Source organism: Camelus ferus, chromosome X, assembly GCF_009834535.1.
Source record: "Camelus ferus isolate YT-003-E chromosome X, BCGSAC_Cfer_1.0, whole genome shotgun sequence".
NCBI lineage: Eukaryota > Metazoa > Chordata > Mammalia > Artiodactyla > Camelidae > Camelus > Camelus ferus.
Window position 1 is genome coordinate 24,032,845 of NC_045732.1, and position 24,712 is coordinate 24,057,556.

At 39.0% G+C, this 24,712-nt stretch overlaps 1 protein-coding gene across 1 annotated transcript in view; it reads right to left on the bottom strand.

Moving 5' to 3' along the window:
• The window catches only part of PHEX (phosphate regulating endopeptidase homolog X-linked), a 186,894-nt gene that overhangs the window by 20,705 nt on the left and 141,477 nt on the right, over positions 1 to 24,712 (bottom strand). Inside the window, exons 17-18 of the mRNA XM_006192807.2 lie at positions 23,637 to 23,695; positions 3,256 to 3,310 (exon numbers count right to left, since the gene is read on the bottom strand). Coding sequence (XP_006192869.1) covers positions 3,256 to 3,310; positions 23,637 to 23,695 — 114 coding nt within the window. The remainder of the gene's footprint in view (positions 1 to 3,255; positions 3,311 to 23,636; positions 23,696 to 24,712) is intronic.

Below are 24,712 nucleotides of genomic sequence, written 5' to 3' on the forward strand. Positions count from 1 at the left end.
CCTTTTAAAACGTGACTGGCTGGCCGGAAACAAGAAGACTCCTGCAGAGAAAATCTAGCTTTCCAAAAATAAAATGGGGAAGATGACAATTCTTCCACCTACTCAGTTTCTCTTTTGTTCTTACTACTCGATGAGTTTAACACATGCACAGGATCTGCTGTCAACAGGGAAACAATGGTACTGCTGTCTGGAGTGACCATGATCTCACGCTGTCATCAAGTAAAGGCTACTCTATGCCTGAAATGGAAATTCACAAAAGTCTCAGAGCTGCAAGCAGCTTTAAGGTCATCTAGCTCAAGCCCATGCCTCTGCTACAAAAGCCCATTCAAATGGTCGTAAGATTCTCCTTGGGCATTTCCAGTACCCCGTCTGAGGTGGCCCATTCCCTCTTCTCAGTTCTAAATAAAACAGCACTCGCTAATGTTGATCTAGAATTTCTTTCTTATTGATTCCTCAAGTGTAGTGGTCTAAAGTGTTCTAGCTGGACACCCGCTGAACCACTTTCCAAATACAGTAAATCATACCACCACCTTAACTTTCCTTCAAAAATGTTAAAAGACAGTTATGAGGTTCTCCCTCAAGTGTTCTCGAGTTCTTTCAACTCTTTTTCTTCAGTCATGAATTCCAGACCAGCATTTCCCAAAACATAGAGAAAGGGGGAGTTTAGGAATCTCTGGGTTAAACACATTTTAGATAGGTTTTTCTTGCAGAAATTCTTGGGAATTTTTATGCTGCTAAGTATTGTGGTTCTCCAGAACAAAGGGAAGGGGAGGATGACACTTTGGGATATGCTGTCTTAGGCCACTTACAATCCTGAGTCTTTACTCAGGAAACAATTCAGCTTGTTGATGTCCCCACAATTAGACCCAACACTCACGGGAGGGCTAAGCGGACCAGTGTGAGCAGAAAGGATACCCACTTGTTGGTTCTGGAGGATATCCATCCAGAATAGATGGATGTATGGGAACCTATCTCACTAGACTGTGATTCCCATCTCTCCAGCATCTCCATATTTCCAATGCAGAATGCCCAAAAGATGCTTAATAACTATTCAGTGAATGGGTATCTTAAGAGGATGAATGGCTTCAATACAAACACAGAACTCTTAGGGGAAAAAAAAACAAGTTTCTCTTCCACTCAGCATAAAGTTGAACTAACAGACACTAATATTGGCTAAGTGTCTATGATTTTGACTTCTGTATCAGGAAATCATCTCATGGACCCAATAAACAAATTCACTGAACCAATAACTTCAAAATCTAACCAGAATATGTCCAAGTCTCCAGATATATAACCACAGTAATAGAAGCTCAGTTAAATTGCTAATGATAATTAGAATCAAAGAATTCTAGGACTTTTTAGTGTGAAGCAAGCTTAGAGAATATTTAGCCTCAACCTTTAATTTTATGGAAATATATATATAAATTTCTAATCTTAACAATAGAGAAAATTGACTACAAATATCTGAACACTAATGAAAACTATGCAGCTGAAACCTAGTATGATATTAATGGATTTGGTGACTATAAACTGAGAATTTTCATTTAAGCTAATGATGGTGCTCCCCTATCTTAGGCTCTATCAGTGCCTGCTCCTGTCCCTCGGCACTCATCATTTTCAAGCACATCAATGCCAGCAACTGAAACTAGTTGCCTGAGGGCTTTTTTGGGCCACCAAAGCCCACTCAGCCTAGGTTGGTCAATGCCAGGGAGTTAATACACCTGGTGGCAGCCCTCAATGATGTAAAGTGAGTTGGAAGATAAATGTCCCAGCTCCATTGCCCCTGAGGCAGCATCACGCTGAAGCACGTTCTACAATCCCCCAGCAGGACTAAGCACCAGTGGCCAACAGTGATAACTGACTTTTAAAAGAAAATGTGGAGAAGAAGGCAGAAGACAAGAGTCAGAAGGAGATGTGACTAAGGATGAATGGTCAGAAAAACATAACTGCAAGTTTCGAAGATGAAGGAAGAGGGCCTTGAGCCATGGAATGTGGGTCACTTCTAGAAGCCAGAAAAGGCAAGGATGCTTCCCTACAGCTTCCAGAAAGAAAGGTATCCCTGCCAACACCCTGTGTTTAGCCCAGTGAGACCTAGGTTGGACTTCTGGCCTACAGAACTATAAGCTAATAAACTGACGTTGTTTTAAGCCACTAACTTTGTGCTAATTCATTATGGCAGTCACAGAAAATGTATACGACACAATTTAAGAGACGGTTTCCTCCTCTCCCCGTCTCACTTCCCAACTCCCCTACTGGCGTTTTCTGGTGTCTCCTCCCAAAAGAACTACTTGCATTTGAATCCTTGTTACAGTATCTACTTCTGGGGAAGCCCAAATCAAAACCCTGCCACCGTATCTCTCTTATTTATATATGTATGTGATCCTCTGTCTTTTTAACCCTCATAATCATACCGAAATTGTCATTTATACAAACCAAAACACAAGAGACTACTAAAATCAAGATTAAATTTTCTGTGCATTAAAGCACCAGAGCAAGCAAAGGCACATAATAAAAGTAATGATATTACTGAAAATGAACATTATCAGAATTCTCATTATATATAAATTCTGAACTACATAAGTCTATAATCTCTTGCTATTAATGGCCTTTAAACTGATATTCCTAAGTCCAGACACTGCCACTTTTTGACCTACTGTTACCCAGGTTATACTTCTACAGACAAATTTAACTATCTCCACTTACTCAAAAACTTCAGTGCTTTCTCCTGTCTGATGTCCAGGCTTCTTACCTGGCATCCAGAGCCCTCCAATATCAAACATCGACATTCTTTTCCAGACTTCTTTTCTACTACTTCCCTTCATATACTGCCTGGATCAGTCAAACTAGCTTCTTTGCTATTCTAAAAGCAATTTTCTTTCCTTTTCTCACATTGTTTCTTCCATCTGGACTGGCTTTAGACCCATCACCATCAACTCAAATCCCAATGATCCTTCAGGGTCCAAGTATTTGCAGTATGAGTCAATGCATAAATGAATAAATGCATAAAAAATGAAAGCTACCTGTGTATAAGTTGGCTCTCCTGTCTAGTCATACAGCCTGGTAACAAGACTCAGAAAATCGATACCTAAAACAGTCAGAGTGGGGCCAACCCCACTCCAGGTTCCATGCCCTCTTTCTGCTAAATAACCACTGGCTTTTTTTTTTTTTTTGACTTTATATTCTATATTCTACCGAAGTAGCATGTTCTTCCTTACTTGTTTCTTTATTAACTGGTTTCTTTATTAGTTTACTTACCGAGGATACTCTGTTCCCCAAAAGAAAGGCTTCTGGAGCTCTCCTGCTGGAAATCCTGGGAGAAAGACAAACAAAATTAGAAGGGATACAGAGATTTATTTGATGATAAGGGTCGGGTTCCAGCTTTAGCCTTGAAGTTTCAAAGGTCAATTTGAAAGGTAGTTCTCATGAAGCTGGGAGCCCTGTAAGAGATCCAACAGTCTCTAAGATGATATTAATTCAACTGAGTTTGAAATAAGTGCATTACATCAGTTTCAAGGATACCATTTTGCATGGATACACTATGGGCAGTGTCCAGCCTGCTGTGAACTGGGTTCCTTCATACACAGCACATGCAAGAGGCTTACAGCTGTCTAGCAGCTTCTCTGATGCAGAAAGGGCCAGCTTTATGGGCGTACAACCTGTGCAGTCACACAGGGCCCCCCAAGCAGAAGGACCCTGCACTTGATTTAATGGTCTGCTGTCACTGTCTCGAAACTCTTAATGATTTTATCTTTGAATGTGATTTTGGGAGTGGAGAACAAGGGGACAGGGAAGTACGAATGTGAGCAAAGGAGCCATGCACCACATTCCTGCCCTTGGTTCCTATTATACCCCATTCGCACACAGTGTCCACGATGCTCCCAGGAACACAAAACCCCAGTAGACCCCCAGTGTGCGTGAGTTCAGCAAGACTCAAGGAGAGTACGAGGTAAGCACGCTTCATCTAGGACTGAACAGATGACAGCCCCATGAGGACTCTTTCTGTCAGAGCCAGAATTTACTGTGATCACCAAAAGGCAGTAGTGGCATTCTAAGAAACATGAGTGACCAAGAAACTCTGTCATAGTCTTTCTTATTCCTATTATGTCCTTGTACTAGTCAACCACATATACTGAAAAGTATGACAAAGAAAGAAAGGGAAAGGTAGGGCTACCCAGAGTTTCTTCCCCTTTCTGTCCTTCCTTACTCATTATAGTAAGCCAAAAGTAGAGTGTTGGTAGAATGTACACATAGTAAGAAGTAGAATAAAAACAGCTGAATTCGTTTTATGCAGTGTTTCCCCTGTTATGGTTAGAACAAAGTACATATGCACATACAAGCCAGAAAATACAAACTATAATTTTGATGATTCCACATATAAGTTAAAAGTTCTTACGTTCATATTTAAAACTGGCATTGTACAATATCAAGATGAATGGTATAGCAGCACTACATACAACAGCCAAGACATGGAAGCAACCTAAATGTTCATCAACAGATAACTGGATAAAGAAGTTGCGGTATATTTCTACAATGGAATACCATTCAGCCATAAAAAAGAATAAAATAATGCCATTTGCAGCAACATGGACAGAACTGGAGAATGTCATTCTAAGTGAAGTAAGCCAAAAAGAGAAAGAAAAATACCATATGATATCATTCATATGTAGAATCCAAAAAAAGAAAGAAAGAGGACACTAATGAACTAATCTACAAAACAGAAAGACTCACAGAAATAATAAACAATCTTACGGTTACCGGGAAAAGGAGGGTGGGAAGGGATAAATTGGGAGTTTGAGATTTGCAAATGTTAACCACTATATATAAAAATAGATTAAAAAACAAATTTCTTATGTATAGCACAGGGAACTATATTCAATATCTTGAAAAAGAATATGAAAATGAATATATGTATGTATATGCATGACTAGGACATTATGCAGTACACCAGAGATTTACACGTTGTAACTGACTATACTTTAATTTAAAAAAAGATGAGTGGTAATATTGTGTCGATGATTCAAAATTGCAATTTTTCTTACAACTTAAAATAGTAGTGAATAGCAAATTAAAAATCCCATGACAAGTCTAGAGAAAGAGAGGTCATGGAACACAGAACAAAGCTTTATATTTTAGCCCCTTTACAGCACTTTTTCCTGCTTTCTGAATAAGGGGGTCCCCATATTTTCATTTTGCTCCTGGCCCTGCGAATTACATAGCTGGCCCTGAATACAGACAAGTGGAGAAATCCCTCGCTTTGCTTCATCACTGAATTCACCACTAAATTTTGTACCCTGGCATTGATCCAAGGATCAATACAAGAGATCACAACTGAGAATGCAAAGAATACTAAGAATACTACCCTCCAGGACAGGATACCACGAGAAGTGCAGGTAGAAAAGCATGTTCTTAATTCAGAAATGAAATATTAATTCTATGTAATTCATATATACATTCTTTACATTTTCTTAATAAAATCATAGTTTGAGATTTCAAGGTGCAAAAACCTAACTGCAAAACAGAGACAGGTCCAGCTAGCAGTGCTCTGTTCCTTCACACAAAGGAAGATGCATCTGCCTCTGAAGGGGCAATGTCATACTAATCTTCATAATTTCCACATTTTCTTAAATATCTTTGGCATCTTTATATCAATATTCCATCCTCTTTTTGGTAATTACTCTTAGTAAGTCATTCTGAATTGGATATATATGCAAATATATCTTACACATATATGCAAATCAGTGTTTATATGAAAACTCTCTCACACAATATTTTATCAAAAGCCATGATATTTCCTAATAAGAACAATGATCATAAACCAATGTGATTTAATTATTAAATCACTACGGCTTTCCTGCTTGGTTGTGCCCAGCTGGAAGCATTTATGCCCACTGCCAAGCCCTTTACAGGAAAACATCTGACACCTGCACGAGTCTCCATTTCTGCCGCTGCTGCTGTTGGAGACCCAGACTCGCTGGGCGCAGCCATCACACTCCCCGATCAGCTGTATCTTCACAGCTTGTCAGGGCCATGGAACCCAATACTGATCAACAGAAGAATCTGATGCCCTTAGGGCCGTTTTGCTGAAGTGAATGGATTAACAGTTTAAGCTGCATTTTTGGAGATGTCAACTGGCGAGAGTGATAGATCAAGTCCCAACAGGGCCAACTCAGTATCTTATCTCATAAAGCGGGTGAATTCTATTTGGCAAAGGCAGAAGAGCAAAATAATTAAATAAATGGAAAGGGGATTCTTTTTCTTTTTCTCTCCCTTTTTCATAGGCTTTTAAAAATCTTTTCTTGCATATCCATTTTATTTCCTTTTCTCTCCATTTCAGCACTGCCTCACTACCTGTTTCACACTTTTCAAGCCCCCTTTTCTTAGAATATTTATGGCAGGCATTCCTTACAGTGTAAATGTGTGTGTGTACATACACAGACACATCTGTAAGAATATGAGAGACAGGCAGGGAGAGGGAGGATAGAGAAATTTAACTATTGGATTGACCAAAATTAATAAATTTAATAATAGGTAATATTGACCAGGGTGTAGGAAGCCTGTTAGTGGGAGTGTAAACATTGCAGGCACTTTGGAGAGCCATTTAGTCATCTCTTAATGCTTTAAATGCCATTTAAAAAAATGAGTAAGTATGTGCTGATAATGAAAAGGCTCTAAGAGATTCTATTAAGCAAAAAAAAAAAGTTAAGTGAAAAAACAGCATTCAGTCGTGAATGGGTCCTTTTATGTGTACTAGATGTGTAAATGTATGTATAGGTACATAGAGCCAGTCTGCTATAACACTTGTACTGAAAAGGCAAATTTGTTCCAACGTGATTGATATATTAGAGAAAAGGATGGGACATAATGCCAATTTCACATTTGCATGTGCGCAATTTTGTCCATGAGAAATTCTAGATGAAAGCAAAAAACTGCACCCAAATAAACTGAGCCCCATAGGAATACACAAAACGCATACATTCCAACATGGACCGGCTACCTCTGTCCAAGTGTTAGAAGCCATACCCCGCAGCTTCTGGTGTTAAAATTTTCCTTCCAATTTCAGATAAACATACTTTCACCGCTGCAAAATAACTCACAAGCTATAAGACCTCAGACATCAACCTCCCCAAGCAAATTACAGGTCTTCTCAAGGGAAAGCACCATATTTACCGTAGCATTTATGTATTTACCAATTTAACATGGGTAAAACCATGCTATCGTTTTTATTAGGCTCCTAGCTTTTGTCTTCATAAAGTTTTTGATTGCTGTGTCCCTAACCCCATTTCTCCCATAAGCCTTGTGGCTTTTATTGCACAGTTTGGCATAGTGCTGTGATGTTTAGGAACACATATGTTATGTTATAGCAAAACTGACTATATATGTACACGTATGCATCTATGAGTACATAGACACACATACATTCCTGCCAGTGGTTCTCAAATTTTGTCATGCATCAGAATCACCTGGAGGACTTATTGAAATATAGATTGCTGGGTCTCACTGTCAGAATTTCTAAGTCAGTAGGTCCAGAGAGGTGGCTAAAAATTTGCACCTCTAGCAAGTTCCCTTGTGATGCTAATGCTGCTGGTCTGGGAACCACACTTTAAGAACCACTGTCCAATCACAGTCTCACACACACTGTGGACTCATGGTGAAATGTGTTTATTGCTGCATTGTTGTAACTGAGAAAAGTGTGCAACAATCTAGATGTCCAACAAGAGGAGAATGACTTAATGATGGTATAACCATATTATGGACTGCAGTGTAGCAAATGGAAAGAAAGAGGTAGGTCTTCATATTCTATCATGGGAAAACCTCCAAGAGATGCTGTTGGAATAAAGCAAGGTACAGACATAGATATATAAATACTATTTATATTTTTAAAATAAGTACCCTATCAGTGTGAGTATATGTATGAAAATTTACAGAAAAGGTCTGTAAAATATATATCAAAGTGATCATAGTGGTTACTTACCTCTTAGAGATTACTGGGATTTGGGGTGGTGGATGATTAAAGGGGTTTTGGACATTAATGTTTTAGATTTTGACTAATCAAAGGTAATCAACTCGTGTAATTAAAATGAACTCTTTTAGAAATAAACATGTGTATTGCAGAAAATTCTTCTAAAGGCTATCCAAAAATGGTTTACAGTTAACTAAGCTTTGATAGTAGTATTCTGCTTTTGCATCTGTCAACACCAGCAAACTTCATTCCTATTTTGAGCTAAAATACAGATTGTGGCTATGTAACCCTAAAGGCTAAAATTCTGACAAAAAAATAAATATTGGTATCTATATGTTATAAGAACCTCGTTATTTGTTAGTTAAGAATTCTCTTTCAAATCTGCACGTAGGAAAATCACAAGGCCTGCCTTTGGTTTTTTACTGGGGTCAGCCTTTAACTTTTATTGGAGTTTCTCTTAACTCTCGTATCAACGGCCATTGACTAACCTACTTGGATTCTCAGCAAAATGCTGACCATAAAAGACAGAGTGCTTTTATTAGGTGACAACTGTCAAAGAACTGATCACATTCAGTGGGTCAGGTTCAACTATTTGACCTTTAAAATCATAAAGTTATATCCTAACTGTAGCTACAACTTTTCAGAAAAAGTTGAATGCCTCAATGTACCTGAATTTCAGTATCCATTTTATTAGTGTAAAATCACACTAATTAGGCTTTTTGGTATAGTCAACTATAGAGAAATAAACAAAATTAGCCCATTATCCCACAGCTCAGACCTAATAAAGCAAACATAACCCTCAGGGATAGCAAATTCAAACTATGTAGAGACATGAACAAAAAGTAGTAATTTCCCCTTCTTCCTACCCCTCTCCCCCGAACTTGGAACTTTCCACTACAAGTTGCATAGCTAGCTTCAGAAATGTACCCAAATGTCGCCTTCCCTAGTGTTTTTTAAAGGAAAGAGGTGTTAGTCTACCCCCCCTTTCTTGCTTTATATCTCACCATAACACCACCATCTATGATATTCTACATTTTACTTATTCTTTATAAATTATTGCCTGTCTTTCCCTAACTGGAATGCAAGCTCCATGACAAAAGAACTTTTATTTATTTTTACTGTTCTTTCACTGCAGTATCTCCAGAGCTAGAACAATGCCTGGCATGTGGTAAGCACTCAATAAATATTTGTTGAGTGAATGGAATCTGCACTTTGTGAAACTCTAAGGGGTGACTGGGGTTAAGCATTACCTATAAATTATGAGTGTGTGCTGTTAGCCAAAGTCTAAAATATTACACGATACTATTAGTGCCACCAATGTGCTACTTCTTGAAGTTCCCACATTCAATACCAGAATGGAAATACATTCCATTACTCAAGTTCTGGTTTTCATTTTCCTTCTAGAGTAGGGACTCTGTTGGTTTCATTCCCTTGCATTCACGCAGAACTAGTACAGTTTTGAGGTTGGCACATTTTTTTTTCCAGTAAATTTTCAATCACAATGCAGGTATTAAGAAGATTAACAGCCCTGCCCAGCTCCCTGCAAGTTCCATCACCCCATGTCCTCTTAGCTCTGCTTACCATCAAGGAATAAAAGTAGGATGTTGCCCTTTTTATGGTTATGGCATATGCTAAAAAGAGAAAATCAGGCAAAGTACTGATTTAGATCAGAGTCCTTTGGTCCTAACAATATTAAACAAACATAATCTCTTTTCCCTACATTCTCTGTATGCTTCCATGTAATTGCCACATTAATTTTAAGTTCCATACACGTAAGTGTATGGTTCAGCAAAGTTATCACATGGCAAATATTCAGAAAGCATTACTTTCCAAAGTTTTGTTATTAGGAAGTTGGGTTGGGGGAGGGCTATACCGATGCTTACAAATGGTGATTATTTTAAGACAACTATAGTCAGCCTGGCACATCATTTTCTGTTGTTCCCACGCTTGGTCAGATTTAACAAAATGGGAGGCCTTCAACTTTCACTACAGGTCTTCCAAACCCAGACCACCTGCTTCTTCCCATTCTCCACATCAAACTTTTATAAATTTACTAATATCCTCCAGTTCAAACTTGGTTGGGTGAACTAGATACAAAGGGCTAACTGTAAAGTACAAGGCATCTTAAATTCCATCTAAATTTGGGAGCAGTTCATTCTTAAATTCAATCACTCTCTTGACTCCTTTGAATAAATTAGCATGATTGAATTTGTTCAGTTAGTATCCCTCCAGCAGCCTTGGGGGCAGAAGTGGCACAGCCAGAAGCAAATGACAAAGTAAACTCAGTCCAAAAGAGGGGAAATTCTAAAGGAGAATCCAATGGGCTTGAGAACGTAAAGACCAAAGTGCACACTCAACTGTTTAATTAAATCTGCTTCCATATCTGCTGTAGGTGCTTTCTCCAGAGATGCTTGAGTTTTCCACTGAGTATGTATCTGTGTTTTCTTTCACGGTGGGTATTTGTGATATTTTAATTCATGGGCTGACTATATCAATACACTGTATTGTATTATCAGCTTTGTCAGATAATACGACGTTCAGTCTTTCGCATGGATTTATTTATGTGGATTTATTTATTTATAAATGTGACTTTATTCTAGTAAATGTCATGACAGTTATTTTCAAGTCATAAGTGTATGCTTATATTACTGAACTAATCCATTTATCAAACCACATCCCAGGACTTAATGGTGATGCATCATCTTAGCATTATTACACTTCTTGTTGAGATTCACTTGTAGTTACTTCTGCTGACTTACTTGACTATCTTACTTGTCCTGTGCAATAGCTCCAAGTTCTGTAGTTCACTAAGTGAACATATTTTATGACCTTAATTTGGGAGATGTTAATATATTTAAATACCATTATAAAAACTACCGGAAATAGTTTGGTTTGGTTATGATGATGCAATTTCCATACATAACCACTGCCCAGTAACATTTACTGAGCACCCTGGTGTTCCAAGCCACACAGGTAAGCTTTGAACATACAAATGTCCTCAAAGAAACTACAATCCAGTGAGGGGAAAAGGATGTGACCAGAAAAATAAATTTGATTTTGCAAAATCTAAAGAGGAAGGTGAACTGATACCAAAGCTCTCTAAAATGTGTTTTTAATTGAAGTATGTCTTAAACTCAGTAAAGAAATACTAGATACATGGGAGTAGATGCATAGGCATGTTTTAGGAAAGGGGTTATCTACACACATGTCTATGCTAATGGGCAAAACATTTGTAAGGTCAGGGGGAGTCTAGAGTTTTCAACAAGCCTCCAGGTTATTCTGGTACATTCTAGTTGAGACCCACTGACTTAGATCAGGATAAGGAGTCTCAACCCCAACTGTACATTAGAATCCCTTGGGGAGCTTTTCTAAATTTTCCCATGTCCAAGCCCCTGCCTCAGACTTATCAAGCCACAATGCCCAGGATGGAGCCCTGAGCATCAGTATGTTTTAAAAGCTCCCCAGGTTACTCTAACATGCAAACAAGTTCAGTTGGTTTAGGAGAGATAAGAAACTGCTTATATTTAACTTAGCTGATGTATATAAATCAGCCCTCCTGTCTCATTCTCCTCTTTTTACTGCTCCTCAGCACTGTGCTTGTAACATATGATTAGATATTTTATTATAATTTTGTAGACAATTCTTTCAAAAGTGAAACTTCACATGGCTTATAAATTATGATTGTATAAAAAGACAAAAATAGTTTTAATTGCAACTGCTTTGGAAAATCCAAGATGAATGCTCACTCTAAGAGAGAATGAGTGTTACATCTTACTCAGGATTAGTTCTTATAATCAGATAAGCCGGATACCATTCTTCTAGAATCTAGGAGGCCATCAGTTGGGACATGGCAATTGCTGCAATTACAAAGCACTTTTGGTTATGTTTTTTGCTGTAAAGGGATTTCATTGTCAAAACTGCTAAGATTAATAGTGGCTTTTTTTTTCAATTTGGCATCTTGCAGTAGTTTGGTGAATGCCAACCCTCCCCTTTCCAGAAAATATCAAGTTCTAACAGCTGTGACTCATGTCAAGGGATTCAGCAAGATGCCTTAGCCATCTGCTGGTTTCCTGCAGGTAACCTCCTGCCACCGTATCTATCAGCCTAGAACTGACAAGCAGAAAGCAGCTTCTAAATTCTCCCCTCCGTTTTGAAACCTTCTCTTCTGGTCCTTCTATTTTTTTTTCCTGCCATAATTACCTCCAGGCTGCAACAAAGAAAGCCTCCTCTTCTTTACCATGGTGACCAACCACTCCTGCTCACCCGGGCCTGAGGGGGCTCCTGGGATATGAAGCTTTCAGTGCTAAAATCAGAACAGTCCCAGGCAAACCAGGAAGAGTTAGTCTCCTTACCTTTATCCAACCAAGCTTGACCTCTTTTGCATTTGCTGCATTTTCATAGCTCAGCAGTTCTCAAACTTCAGCATCAAGCAGAGGTTTGATGGTTAAAATCTTTCTAAAACATAAATTGTTGGGCTGACCCCCAGAGTTTCTGATTCCATAGATGAGGGGTGGGACCAGGTAATGCCCATTTATCACAAGTGATGCTGATGCTGCTGACCCAGGAGCCACACTTCGAGAACTACTGCTAAAGTTCAACATCTGACAAAGGAAACACGAACTTCCTCTAACTATGAAGCTCAGTATCTCATATTCTACTCATGTGCCAACAGGTCCTTTCATACATAAAACTGCTCTGCTAGGTATTTAAAACTGATACTAGAGGTAGTGATGTTCAGACCAGGCCTGGGAGAACAGCAGATGCTCAACCAATGCTTGCATGGGGTCACTGATTCAAATCTGGCTGTGAGATAATGGTTTCAAGAATGAAAATGTGACTCACGTGTTGCCCTTATCAACTAGACAAAAAAAAACAAAAACAAAAACAAAACACCTGAAGTCTCATATTCACCTCCTCCAAGAGTATCTTTATATTGCATAACTCAATAAAAGAAAACCATCTCATCTACTGTTACCAGAAATATAAACTGGATGATCACCTCAATAGATGCAGAAAAAACATTTGATAAAATTCAAGGTTCATCATGATAAAAACTGTTACCAAAGTGGGCATAGAGGGAACACAGCTCAACATTAAAAAAGCTACTTACAGCAAAGCCAAAGCCATCATAATACTCAATGGTGAAAAGTTTAAAGCCTTCCCATTAAAATCTGAAACAAGACAAGGATACTTACTCTCACCACTTCTATTCAACAAAGTACTAGAAGTCCTAGCCATAACTATCAGACATGAAAAAGAAAAGGGATCAAAACTGGAAGAGAAGTGGTAAAATTGTCATTATATGCACTATGTTACTATATATAGTATAGGATATATATTCTATATATAGTATCATTTATTATATATACATATACTATATATATATACATGATATATGTGTGTGTGTATATATATCTATATATATCTTTATCTATATCTATATATATATATCTCCTCCATAGTGGCTGCACCAATTTACATTCCCACCAGCAGTGTAGGAAGGGTCCTTTTTCTATATATATTCTACATATAGTATCATGTATGATACTATATATAGAAAACCCTAAAGACTCCACACAGAAACTACTAGGGTTGATAAACGAATTCCGCAGGGTAGCAGGATACAAGATTAACATACAGAAATCTTTTGCATTTCTTTATACTAACAAGGAAATATCAGAAAAGTAAAGTAAAAAAAAAATCCCTTTTAAAATTACAGCAAAAAAATAAAATACTCAGGAATAAATCTGACCAAGGAGGTGGAAGACTTATATACAGTGAACTACAAAACACTGATTAGGAAATTAAAGATGATTTAAAGAAATGGAAAGCTATTCCATGCTCTTGGATTGGAAAAATTAATATTGTTAAAACGGCCATGAGACCCAAACCAATGTACAGATTTAATGTGATCCCGATCAAATTACCCAGGACATTTTTCACAGAACTATAACAAATAATCCTAAAATTTAGATGGAATCACAAAAGCAATACTGAAGAAAAAGAACAAAGTTGGAGGAATAACCCTCCCAGACTTCAGACAATATTGCAGAGCTACAGTAATCAAAACAGCATGGTATTGGCATAAAAACAGATGTATGGATCAATGGAACAGAGAGTCCAGAAATAAACCCACAGACTTACGGTCAATAATCTTCAACAAAGGAGGCAAGAATATACAACGGAGAAAAAATAGTCTCTTCAATAGGTGGTGTTGGGAAAGCTGGACAGTCACATGTAAATCAATGAAGTTAGAACCCTCCCTCACACCATACACAAAAATAAACTCCAAACGGCTTAAAGACTTAAACATAAGACACCATAAACCTCCTATAATAGAACATAGGCAAAACACTCTCTGATATAAATTGCAGCAATGTTCCCTGAGGGCAGTCTACCAAGGCAATAGAAATAAAAGAAAAAATAAACACATGGAAACTAATTAAACTTACAAGCTTTTGCACAGCAAAGGAAACTATAAACAAAATGAAAAGACAACCTACGGACTGGGAGAAAGTCTTTGCAAATGATGAGACTGACAAGGGCTTAATTTCTAGAATACACAAACAGCTCATGCAACCTAATATGAAAAAACAAACAACCTAATCCAAAAATGGACAGAAGACCTAAACAAACATTTATCCAATGAAGACACAGATAAAATACTTAATATCACTAATTATCAGAGAAATGAAAATCAAAACTACAATAAGGCATCATCTCACACCAGTCAGAATGGTCATCATTAAAATGTCCACAAATGATAAATGCTGGAAAGGGTGTAGAGAAAAAGGAACCCTCCTAAACTGTTGGTAGGAATGTAAATTGGTGCAGCCACTATGGAGGACAGTACGGAGATTCCTCAAAAAACTAAAACAGACTTATCATATGACCCAGCAATCCCAATCCTCGACAGATATTTGGGGGAAAATATAATTTGAAAAGACATGCACCCCAGTGTTCACAGCAGGGCTATTTACAATAGCCAAGACATGGAAACAACCCAAATGGTCATTGACAGATGAGTGGATAAAGAAGATGTTACCTACATATATATACACACACACACACACTGGGATACTATTCAGCCATAAAAAATAATAAAATAATGCCATTTGCAGCAACATGGATTTACCTGGAGATTGTCATTCTAAGTGAAGCCAGAAAGAGAAAGGAAAATATCATATGATATTGCTTATATGTGGAATCTTAAAAAAAAAAAAAAAGGACACAAATGAACTTATCTACAAAACAGACATAGAAAACAAACTTATGGTTACCAGGAGGTAAAGGGGGTGGGAAGGGATAAATCGGGAATATGAAATTTGCACCTCTTGGGGAGTGATGGAAATGTTAGCTATCTTGATTGTGGTGGTGATTTTATTGGCATATACATCTATCAAAATTCATCAAATTGTACATCTCAAATATGTGTATTTCACTGTATAGGAATCATACCACAATAAAGGTGTTAAAAATAAATAAAATTTTAAAAAGAAAAAAAAGTCCTCAAATGACAAATGTTGGACAGGGTGCGGAGAAAAGGGAACCCTCCTATACTGCTGGTGGGAATGTAGTTTGGTGCAGCCATTATGGAAAACAGTGTGGAGATTCCTTTAAAAACTAAAAACAGACTTACCATATGATCCAGCAATCCCACTCCTGGCCATATATCCGAAGAAAACTCTAATTTGAAAAGATACGTGCACCCCAATGTTCAAAGTAACACTATTTACAAAAGCCAAGATGTGAAAGCAACCTAAATGTCCATCGACAGATGACTGGATAAAGAAGATGTGGTATATATACACACAGTGGAATACTAATCAGTCATAAAAAAAGAATGAAATAATGCCATTTGCAGCAAAATGGATGGACCTGGAGATCATCATACTAAGTGAAGTAAGCCAGAAAGAGAAAGAAAAATATCATATAGTATCACTTATATGTGGAATCTTAAAAAAAGACACAAATCAACTTATTTACAAAACAGATAGAGACTCACAAACATAGAAAAGAAACTTACAGTTATTGGGGTTGGGGGGAGAGGGGCAGAGGGATAAACTGGGTGTTCAGTGTTCAGGATTTGCAGATAATAAATACTATATTTAAAATACATAAACAACAAAGTTCTTCTGATTAGTACAGGGAGCTATATTCAATATCTTGTAATGGCCTGTAATGAAAAGGAATATGTATGTATAAATGAATCACTTTGCTATACACCAGAAATTAACACAACATTGTAAACCGACTATACTTCAATTTTAAAAATCACATTTATTAAAAAAAAAAAAAGACTAAGATCAAGGAAGCGAAACTGAAGTTTTTTGCCTCCCCAAAAAAACTATACTAGTTCCCTACAGCCTGTCCCTCCACGTGGCTAACAAGGCCCTCATCTACTACTTCTCCATCTCATCTCCCATCATGCCTTCTTCCCCTGCTCCACATGTGGTCTGTGCCCCAGCAACTGTGACCATCTCACTATCTGATCCTGCTCTATGCTCTGCTGTGTCTGTTGCCTTTGCACCAGGCAGTACTTCTGCATGTCTCAACCTATGTTCTTTGCCTACAGAATTTTTCCCTTTCCAAACCCACTCAAATGCCACTTTCACTGTGAAGCCAATGTTGACTCCCCCAGGTAATGACCCCTGCCCTGTGTCTTCCAGGATGCACTGCACACCCTTCTGTTGCACACTCACCATGATGTCTTAGAAATGACTGGTAACAAGTCTGTCTCTCCCCATTCCTCAAAAGCAAGACTCTTTACAGCAAAGATTTACTGACTACCTACTGCAAACCAGTCTCTCTTCCAGGCACTTTATATACATTATCACCTTTAATCTTCATGACAACCCTATAGGATAGCCATTACTATTATCTCTATTTTGTAGATAACTGAACTGAGGCTTAAATATGCTAAGTAACCCGCCCACGGTTGCAAGTCACTAGTCAGGATTCAAAATCAAAGTCCATACCCTAAACAACTACACCTTACCATATTATAAACCCTAGCACTGAACTCAGTACCTGGTAAGCTGCAATGTCTGCGTAACTCATCTCCTGCTATATGACAAAGTAGCCCAAAACATAGTGACTCAAAACAATAAACAATTACTATATCAGAGTTTCTCTGGGTCAGGAATTTGGAAACAGCTTATTCGGGTGGTCTGTCTCAGGGTCTGTTGTGAGGCTGCTGTCAAGCTATCAGCCTGCGCTGCAATCATCTGAAGGCTTGGCCGGACTGGAGGATCTCCTTCCAAGATGCCATGCTTGTATGGCGCTAGTCACGGGCAGGAGGCTCAGTTCCTCACATGTGGACCCCTCCACCAGCTTCCTGAGTGCCCTCCTGACACCGTTGCTGGCTTCCGCCAGAGTACACAACCCAAGAGAGCAAGGTTCTTCAGAAGCCACTATGTCTTTTATGACCTAGCCTCAGAAGTCATATTCCATCATGTCCACTGAATCCTACTAGTTACAGAAGTCAGCCTGATCCAGTGTTGGAGGGGGCTATACAGGGTGTAAACACCAGGAGGTGAGAATCACTGGGAACTCTATAAATATTAACTGAATAAGTAGAAAAAATAAGAATTGCTCTGAGTGTCAGGGTCTCTTCTAGATAATGAGAAGTTTGCAATTGGTGGCCACTGAAGTTTCCTTCCTTCCAGCTCCAAAACTATAGGAGACTTTTCAAACTGTCCCCAAAAGAGAATGTCAAGTGGATTCAGGGATTTAATTTCATTAAATTCCAGTAGAGGCCCCAGGCAAGTGAGTATTTGCCAACTCGGCTCCCACTTTATGGTTTTAGGCAGAGTCAGCAAACTATGAGAAATTCTCCTAGCCTGAAACACAGTTATTTCCTTAACAGCAAAACAAGTCTATGTTTGATTTCAGGATTAATTCTCTAGTTTCATGCCAGCATAAGCCCAGCCTCCGGACAAAGGCTTAACTTCTGTGGCAGAGTGTCTGTGATTAAACTGAGGCAACTAAATCCCTTGCATATAAGAGCAAAGACAATAAAATCATTGGTTTTAGCCCTTAGGCCTTGCTTGTTTTCAAGCCAAGGGTTTATTTGTTTAAAGTAATTCCTTAATATAATTTGAGACGTATGAAGATCAAAAAACTAATATGGAAATGAGGCATGAGGCAGCTACACTGCAACACTAAATACATGAAATCAATTTTATTCTAAAGACTAGTCCGTGTTAGTAGAAATGAAAACCAAACACGAGCCATGGCCGTCTTGCCCCCATGCCACCACCTGATTACATCCAAAGCAGTCTGGGAGCTGGGTCAGAACACATCCTCTCGGTGCTCTACACCAGGGACTGACAGACTACAGCCACGGAAACAGTTTTACTGGAGCACAGCCACGGTCATTTGTTTATGAACTGTCTATGGCCGCAATGACAAAGTTGAGAATTTGCAACAGAGACCGTACAGCTTGCAAAGCCAAAAACATTTACTATCTGGCTCTCTACAGAAAAGGTTTGCCAGTTCCTGGTCCACACCTCTGGCGGCTTCACCTGCGGCAACCTGCTGTAAGCCCAACCATCTATGCATGCTACATGCTATCCTAAAAATGTTACAGGGGGGAAAGGGGTGTTACTGTTTATGATGAGGTATTATATACATACAGTAAGGCACAATTTTTAATGCTAGAACACAATTAGTTTTTACACATGCATCACCAGCACGACCACCTCCCAGATCCAGACCATGTTTCCTGTGCCCCTTCCCAGTCAATATCCCCCAGCAAAGGTAGCCATGAGTTTAACCTCTATCACTGAGGTGACAGGTTAGCCTGCCTATTCCTGAACCGTCTATAAAAGGAACACGCGGTGCTCCACTGAGTACGGAGTCAGTGGCATTCTTACATACCGCGGCGTGGACCCGCATGCCCCTTTTCATTGCTGGGCAATATTTAGTTGTATGAATACACCACAATTCATCTACTGATTCTTCTGTTGATGGAAATGAGGTTCCTTGCAGATTTTTATGATCGTGAACAGAGCTGCTATGAAAATTTATGCCTGTGTCTTTTCTTGGGCATGAGGATCCATGAATCTTATCAAGAGTGGAATTTCTGGGTAACGGGAGACATCAACAAACTGCCAAATACTTTTCCAAATTAGTTGTTTCTTAATGTACAAAAATATTGTTTTAATGTACAAAATCTTTTGAGAGCAAAAGTTCAAAACACATCCCCTCCCCAATCTTCAGATTCTGCCATGCATTCTACGATGGACTGGCTCTCCAGGGACTATCGGTGGGCCAGTTTGAGATACACAAAACCCTGATCTTGGCAATGTGCCTGCAGTTTTCAAATTGATCTTGTTTAATATGACCAAAAACCCTATGGACTAAGTAACCTCAACATGTAGCAGATGAGGACAAGAGGGGTCAGGAAGGGGAAACGCCTTGATCAAGGTCATACAACTACATCACTGGCACTTAAGGTTTCCCATCAAGGTTCTCGTCATTTCCCTACTAAAAGCAGGAAGACCAGTTGTGCATTTATCACAGAGTTAGGGAAGCACACAAGCTTAGGCACCAGTTACCTCAGCTCCTTGTTTTCCTGTTTAACCACCTTATCAGTTCAAATATAATTAAATTCTGCAATCGCTTCTGAGTGTAACTCCCCATACAGCAGACTTACATCATTATTCTTTCACACTGTGTGTCTGAGGACAATGCAACCCAGCTTGACAAGGGTAGAAAAATAAAAAGCTATAACCACCCTGCAAAAATCTACCATTGAAAGATGGCCACAAATCATAGGCATGGATCTGCAAAAACAAAACAAAAAAACAAAAAAACCTACAGGTTTTTCTATTTTCTTTTCAAACCTCTACTGCATGCTAGCTTAAATGACATAAATCAGAAAATGATAATGGGAACTGAATGAAATTCTCATAAATCACGTTACTAAGTATAGTTACATCTTAGATGTGAAACCCAATTAAACAGATGGCCACATGCTGTCAGAATCCACCCTTAATCAATAAAGACGTTCATTTTAGAAAATCACCTCAATTTTTCACTTCTTCAGTGAAGCAGAAAAGAAGGCAGTTGGGGGCTGGGGGAAGCCCCAGGAAAGTCAGTCGGGAAATGTATAAGAAGGAACTCCACCTGTCTTAATTTGTAGTCCAGAAAATCAGAAAGAGGAGAGAGAAAAAGAAGTCACCCACAGGATTCCTTGTCATCTTGCCTGGGAATGTAATTTACAATGAGAGCAAGCACTGGTCATTATGAAAACAGAAACAGCTTGAATCTCTTAATTAAAATACTGCTTCAAATTGTTCATTCCAAACCCTCTCTGCTCATGAGATTTTGGGAAACAAGTGGATTACCCTGAAATGGCTGCTTCTTCAGTAAACCTCTGAGAGGATCAGCTCTTCCCAGATAAGAAAAAGGCTGACCCAGGGTAAATCCTGGAGGCAGAAATATTATTGGGCACACTTAAACCCCAAAAAAAACCAGTAAGTGTTCACTGACACGGGAAAGTGAGTGTGGAAACACTGGTCAAGAGTCTATCTCAATGCTTTTTCTTGCACAAAAAGTGATCTATTATATTCACTAGATTGGTGAAAATTGTCTACCAATGCCTGAAAATGATGAAAGTGAGAATTGATGAAAATATTTCCGTACCTTGGAACACTCATCCTGGAAAACATTTGGTGTTACCTGGTAAAGGTGAGTAGTTGCATACCCTACAAGCCAGTAATTCACTCCTAGTGTATACTCCAAACACTTGTTTCAAGGGACATGTACGAGAATATTCAGAGCAACATTGTTCATAACAGCAAAAATCTCAGGGGGAACACACAGGTCTGTAGAACAGGTAAGTAATCTGGGGTGCGGTCACACAGTGGAATACTACACAGCAGTGAAAATGAAAAACCTACTGCCCCATGCTACATGGATGAATCTTAAAAACATGTTGGTTGAAAAAACACAGCTGCTTAAGATTACATGCAATATAATACCATTTTTTATGCTAAAAATGAGTAAATAATAAACAATATACTGTTTAGGAATAAGTGGTTTAAAATTAATTTTTTTAAAAAACAAGAAAATGATAAACACAAAAATCAGAAGAGTGGTTACTGCTATGGTGAGCAAGAAGAAAGGGATGGGGAGTAGCACAGGCAGATGGAATGACATCAGGAATGTTCCAGTTCTTGGATGGGTGGTGGGTTGATAAACATATATTTTATTGTATGTCTTCTTATACACTTTATAACTTTATGGGTTCTAGCATGTTATATATATTCTTTTGCATGTACATAGTAAAATTTTAAAACAGAAAATCTAAAGAACTTTCTATCATCCAGTAAGTTACTCCAGGTGATATTATTCTAATTCATATTATATAAATAACTTATAGTATTATAAACAGCAGTTCTAATTAATATCTAGAATATCAGAAATTCCCATGTAGCACAGCTTAGTTCTCAACTTGGAGCTATAGCAAAACATCATGTTGTGCATTTTAAATATATAAAATGTTTACTTCTAAATAAAGATTAAATAATAAATATTATACCTCAATAAAGCTGGGGGGGAGAAAGCAATGGTATTTTCATGATAATAATATACCACCATCTGCTTGCTTTCCTTCAATTCACTACTCTCCCAGACTAGTCTTGCAGAGTCTGCCAGTCCTAAAAATGGCCACACGAGGGCGACTCTAAGGAGATGTGCCTGCTGGGAGTGGGCTGTCCTCTATGGCCAGGGAGTCCTGTCAGGATGAGGGCCAGCACAGAGGACCCATAGCAGGTGGGCAGACAGGAACCCTCACTGAGAAGGTGACATTCAAGCAAAGATTGGAAGGAAGTGGGAACACAAACCCTGCAAATCACTTGGGGAAGTTTTCCAAGGTAAAGAGAACCCCTAGTACAAATGCCCAGAGGGAAGAGTGTGTCATGCTCTGGGACAGAGAGGAGACAAAGGCAGCATGGTAAGAGGCCTCCAGGACATTTCAAGTAATTTGGCTTTTATTTTGTGGGGGGGGATGCTGATAACTGGTTGATTCTGAGCAAAGGAAGGACATGAGATGACTGTAAAACATCTCAAAATGGTTGCAGTACTATATTTAGAATAGGCTGCAGTACCTCCTCCAAATAGAAATAAATTAATAAACCTAATTACTTCCCCCTCATAAAGAATAGACTGAAGGGGGAACAAGTTCGAAAGCAGGGAGGCAAGTGAGAAGGCTGTGATCAGCATCCAGTGAGGAGACGGCAGGGGCGTGGTCAAGGGTACCAAGTCTTTATAAATTCCATGCCCCACATTCAACAAAGAGCACAGAGATATGCTTAAAACCACGAGGTTAGATGTGCTCCCCACGCACAGGAGGGAAGGTGGAGACCAGCAGGGGTGCAGGGGGATGGAAAGCCTGCAAGGGCCTGCACAAGGGAAGCCTGGCCTCCACCACACGTCGCTGCGACCTGAACTTGGTGTGTGTCATCCTCCTGACCGTCTTCATACTTTTCACTACATATGAATGGACCACCAGACAATACAAACTGTTCTGCTGGCTTTTCAACTTTATATGGTATCACACTCTATATATTTTCCCAAGTTGTTTTTCCCACACACACAACTTATTATTTGTGAACTTCACCCAAGTTAATACGTGTCACTCTGGCCACTCACTGTCCACTGCAGTATGGCATGCCCTTGTGTGAAAATGACACATGCGACTCATTTTGCTGCAGAGAGGCATGCTGGTTACGTTCCCTTTTCTGCTATTATAAGAAACACTGCAATGAGCATCCTCACATGGGCCTCCTCCTGAGACACTTCTCTAAGGCAGCAGGTCTCAAACTATGTTAGAGTCACCTAGAGGGCTTAATAAAACAGATTTCTGAGCCCCCCATTCAGGGTTTGTGAACAACTGCTCTAAGGTGGGGCCCGAGAATCTGCACTTCTAACAAGTCCCCTTGGGATGCTGTCACAGGACCACACTTTGAGAAACGGCATTTGGGCACATACCAAGAGGGCAAATGATATTCACAGATACGCATGCCCATCTTGGGCATTTCTAGGTGTTGCCAAATTGCTCTGCAAAGTGAGTGAATCAATTTACATTTCCACCAGGCACTATGTGTACGTGTTGCCAACACTCAGCGCTGTCAGAGTTTTAATTTGTGCCAGTCTGATCTTTAATAATTTTTCTACTTTATCAGGGTACTTGTAATTATATACCCAGTACATGTATATAAAAGAATTAAAGGCTTTAGATCCAAGAATTAATTAGAGTATTTCAAAGCTTCTCTTACAGATGGTTCCCTCAGCTTCTAAAATCTGCCCAGTTACCTGCTTGTTTTCCCTGTCAATCTTAAAAATAAATAAAACAGTATAGACAAAAATCAGTAAGACCATTAAGAAAGGAAAGTGGAAGCTTGTTCCTTTTCATGGCCAACATCACTTAGTGTTTATTGTAGCTATTTTTTTTAACTTAATGGTGATATAAAGCTTTTTTAAAAACTTACAATGTAAAGAGAATGAGGAAAATTGGGTATATGGCTAGGGAAGCAAACTTCCTTTGCCAACACACCTGGTCATTTTGGGGGGAAAATATAGTATGCCCTGCTCTTAAATCACAGTCATGGAAAAGGTCCTTCCATTCTGCACCACATTAACAAGGAGACAATGAGACGGTACTCACGGATCTGGTTGGTGGATGCACTGTAGAAGGCATTGACGGTTGTTGGATTTGTAAACCACCTGTAGAAAGAGGAACAAGTATCACCAAGCGATCATCATTACCCAGGCAGGAGAGCAGCAAGAACAAACATGGCAGGACTTATCAGCAAATCACCAGTGAACGAACAATGGGGAAGTGGGGCGCACAGGGAAATTACCACTTCAGTTTGGGGCTATTGGTCTGCCAGTGAACAATCTCATCCTAAATTGAACATGGTTTGATGAGACTATATTAACATGCCTGGTTATTCACTGTTATTAACCTAACGGGAAAAGCACCAGTGCTTCTGAAACGCTTTAATGAAAAATTCTAGGATCTAATGGACTCTCCTCCCCACAGATGGGAACGCAGCAAGAGGCTGATGTTTGGCAGGCTCTGTTCAATGGGTCCATGGGACAGCTGAGTTCTCCATGCTGCATCACCTCTGACCTGTCCATTAAAGGTTTGAGATTGGTGACAATCTCACGTAAAGAGAAATGAAGAAAGGTCTGCCTGCTCCCATAGAAAGCTGACTGGTTTAAGCACCAAAAGACCTAACAGCTCGCCCTGCCTCTATCCCTAAATTGCTGAGTTGTGGTGGAAAAGTCGCCTACCTTCCCGGGGTTCATTTTTAGCTCTAAAACTAGTACACTGCATTAAGAGACCTTGGGAGTACCTTCTAACTATGAAGAGTCTACACTCCATTTTAAACACACAGTAGGTTACTTAGATCAGGCTCAGCAAATTTTTTTCTGTAAACAGTCAGATCGTAAACATTTAGTCAGGCATTTCGTGGGCCAAGATGTAAAATCAAGGATGTTATATAGGTACTTTTATAGTGAAAGAAACTTTTCCACAGAATTTTATTGATGAAATTCAAAATATGATAATAACCGAGTACAATTTTTGGTGGCACAGGCCTATTCATGAGAAGAATGAAATTCTTTGGGGGCAGGAGAACATTTCACTTTGGTGTTCAAAGTTAGTGTGTCCTGCCATCAACTGCAAACATTTATCTTTAAAAATCATTCTGAGCTCATGGGCTGTACAAAACCAGG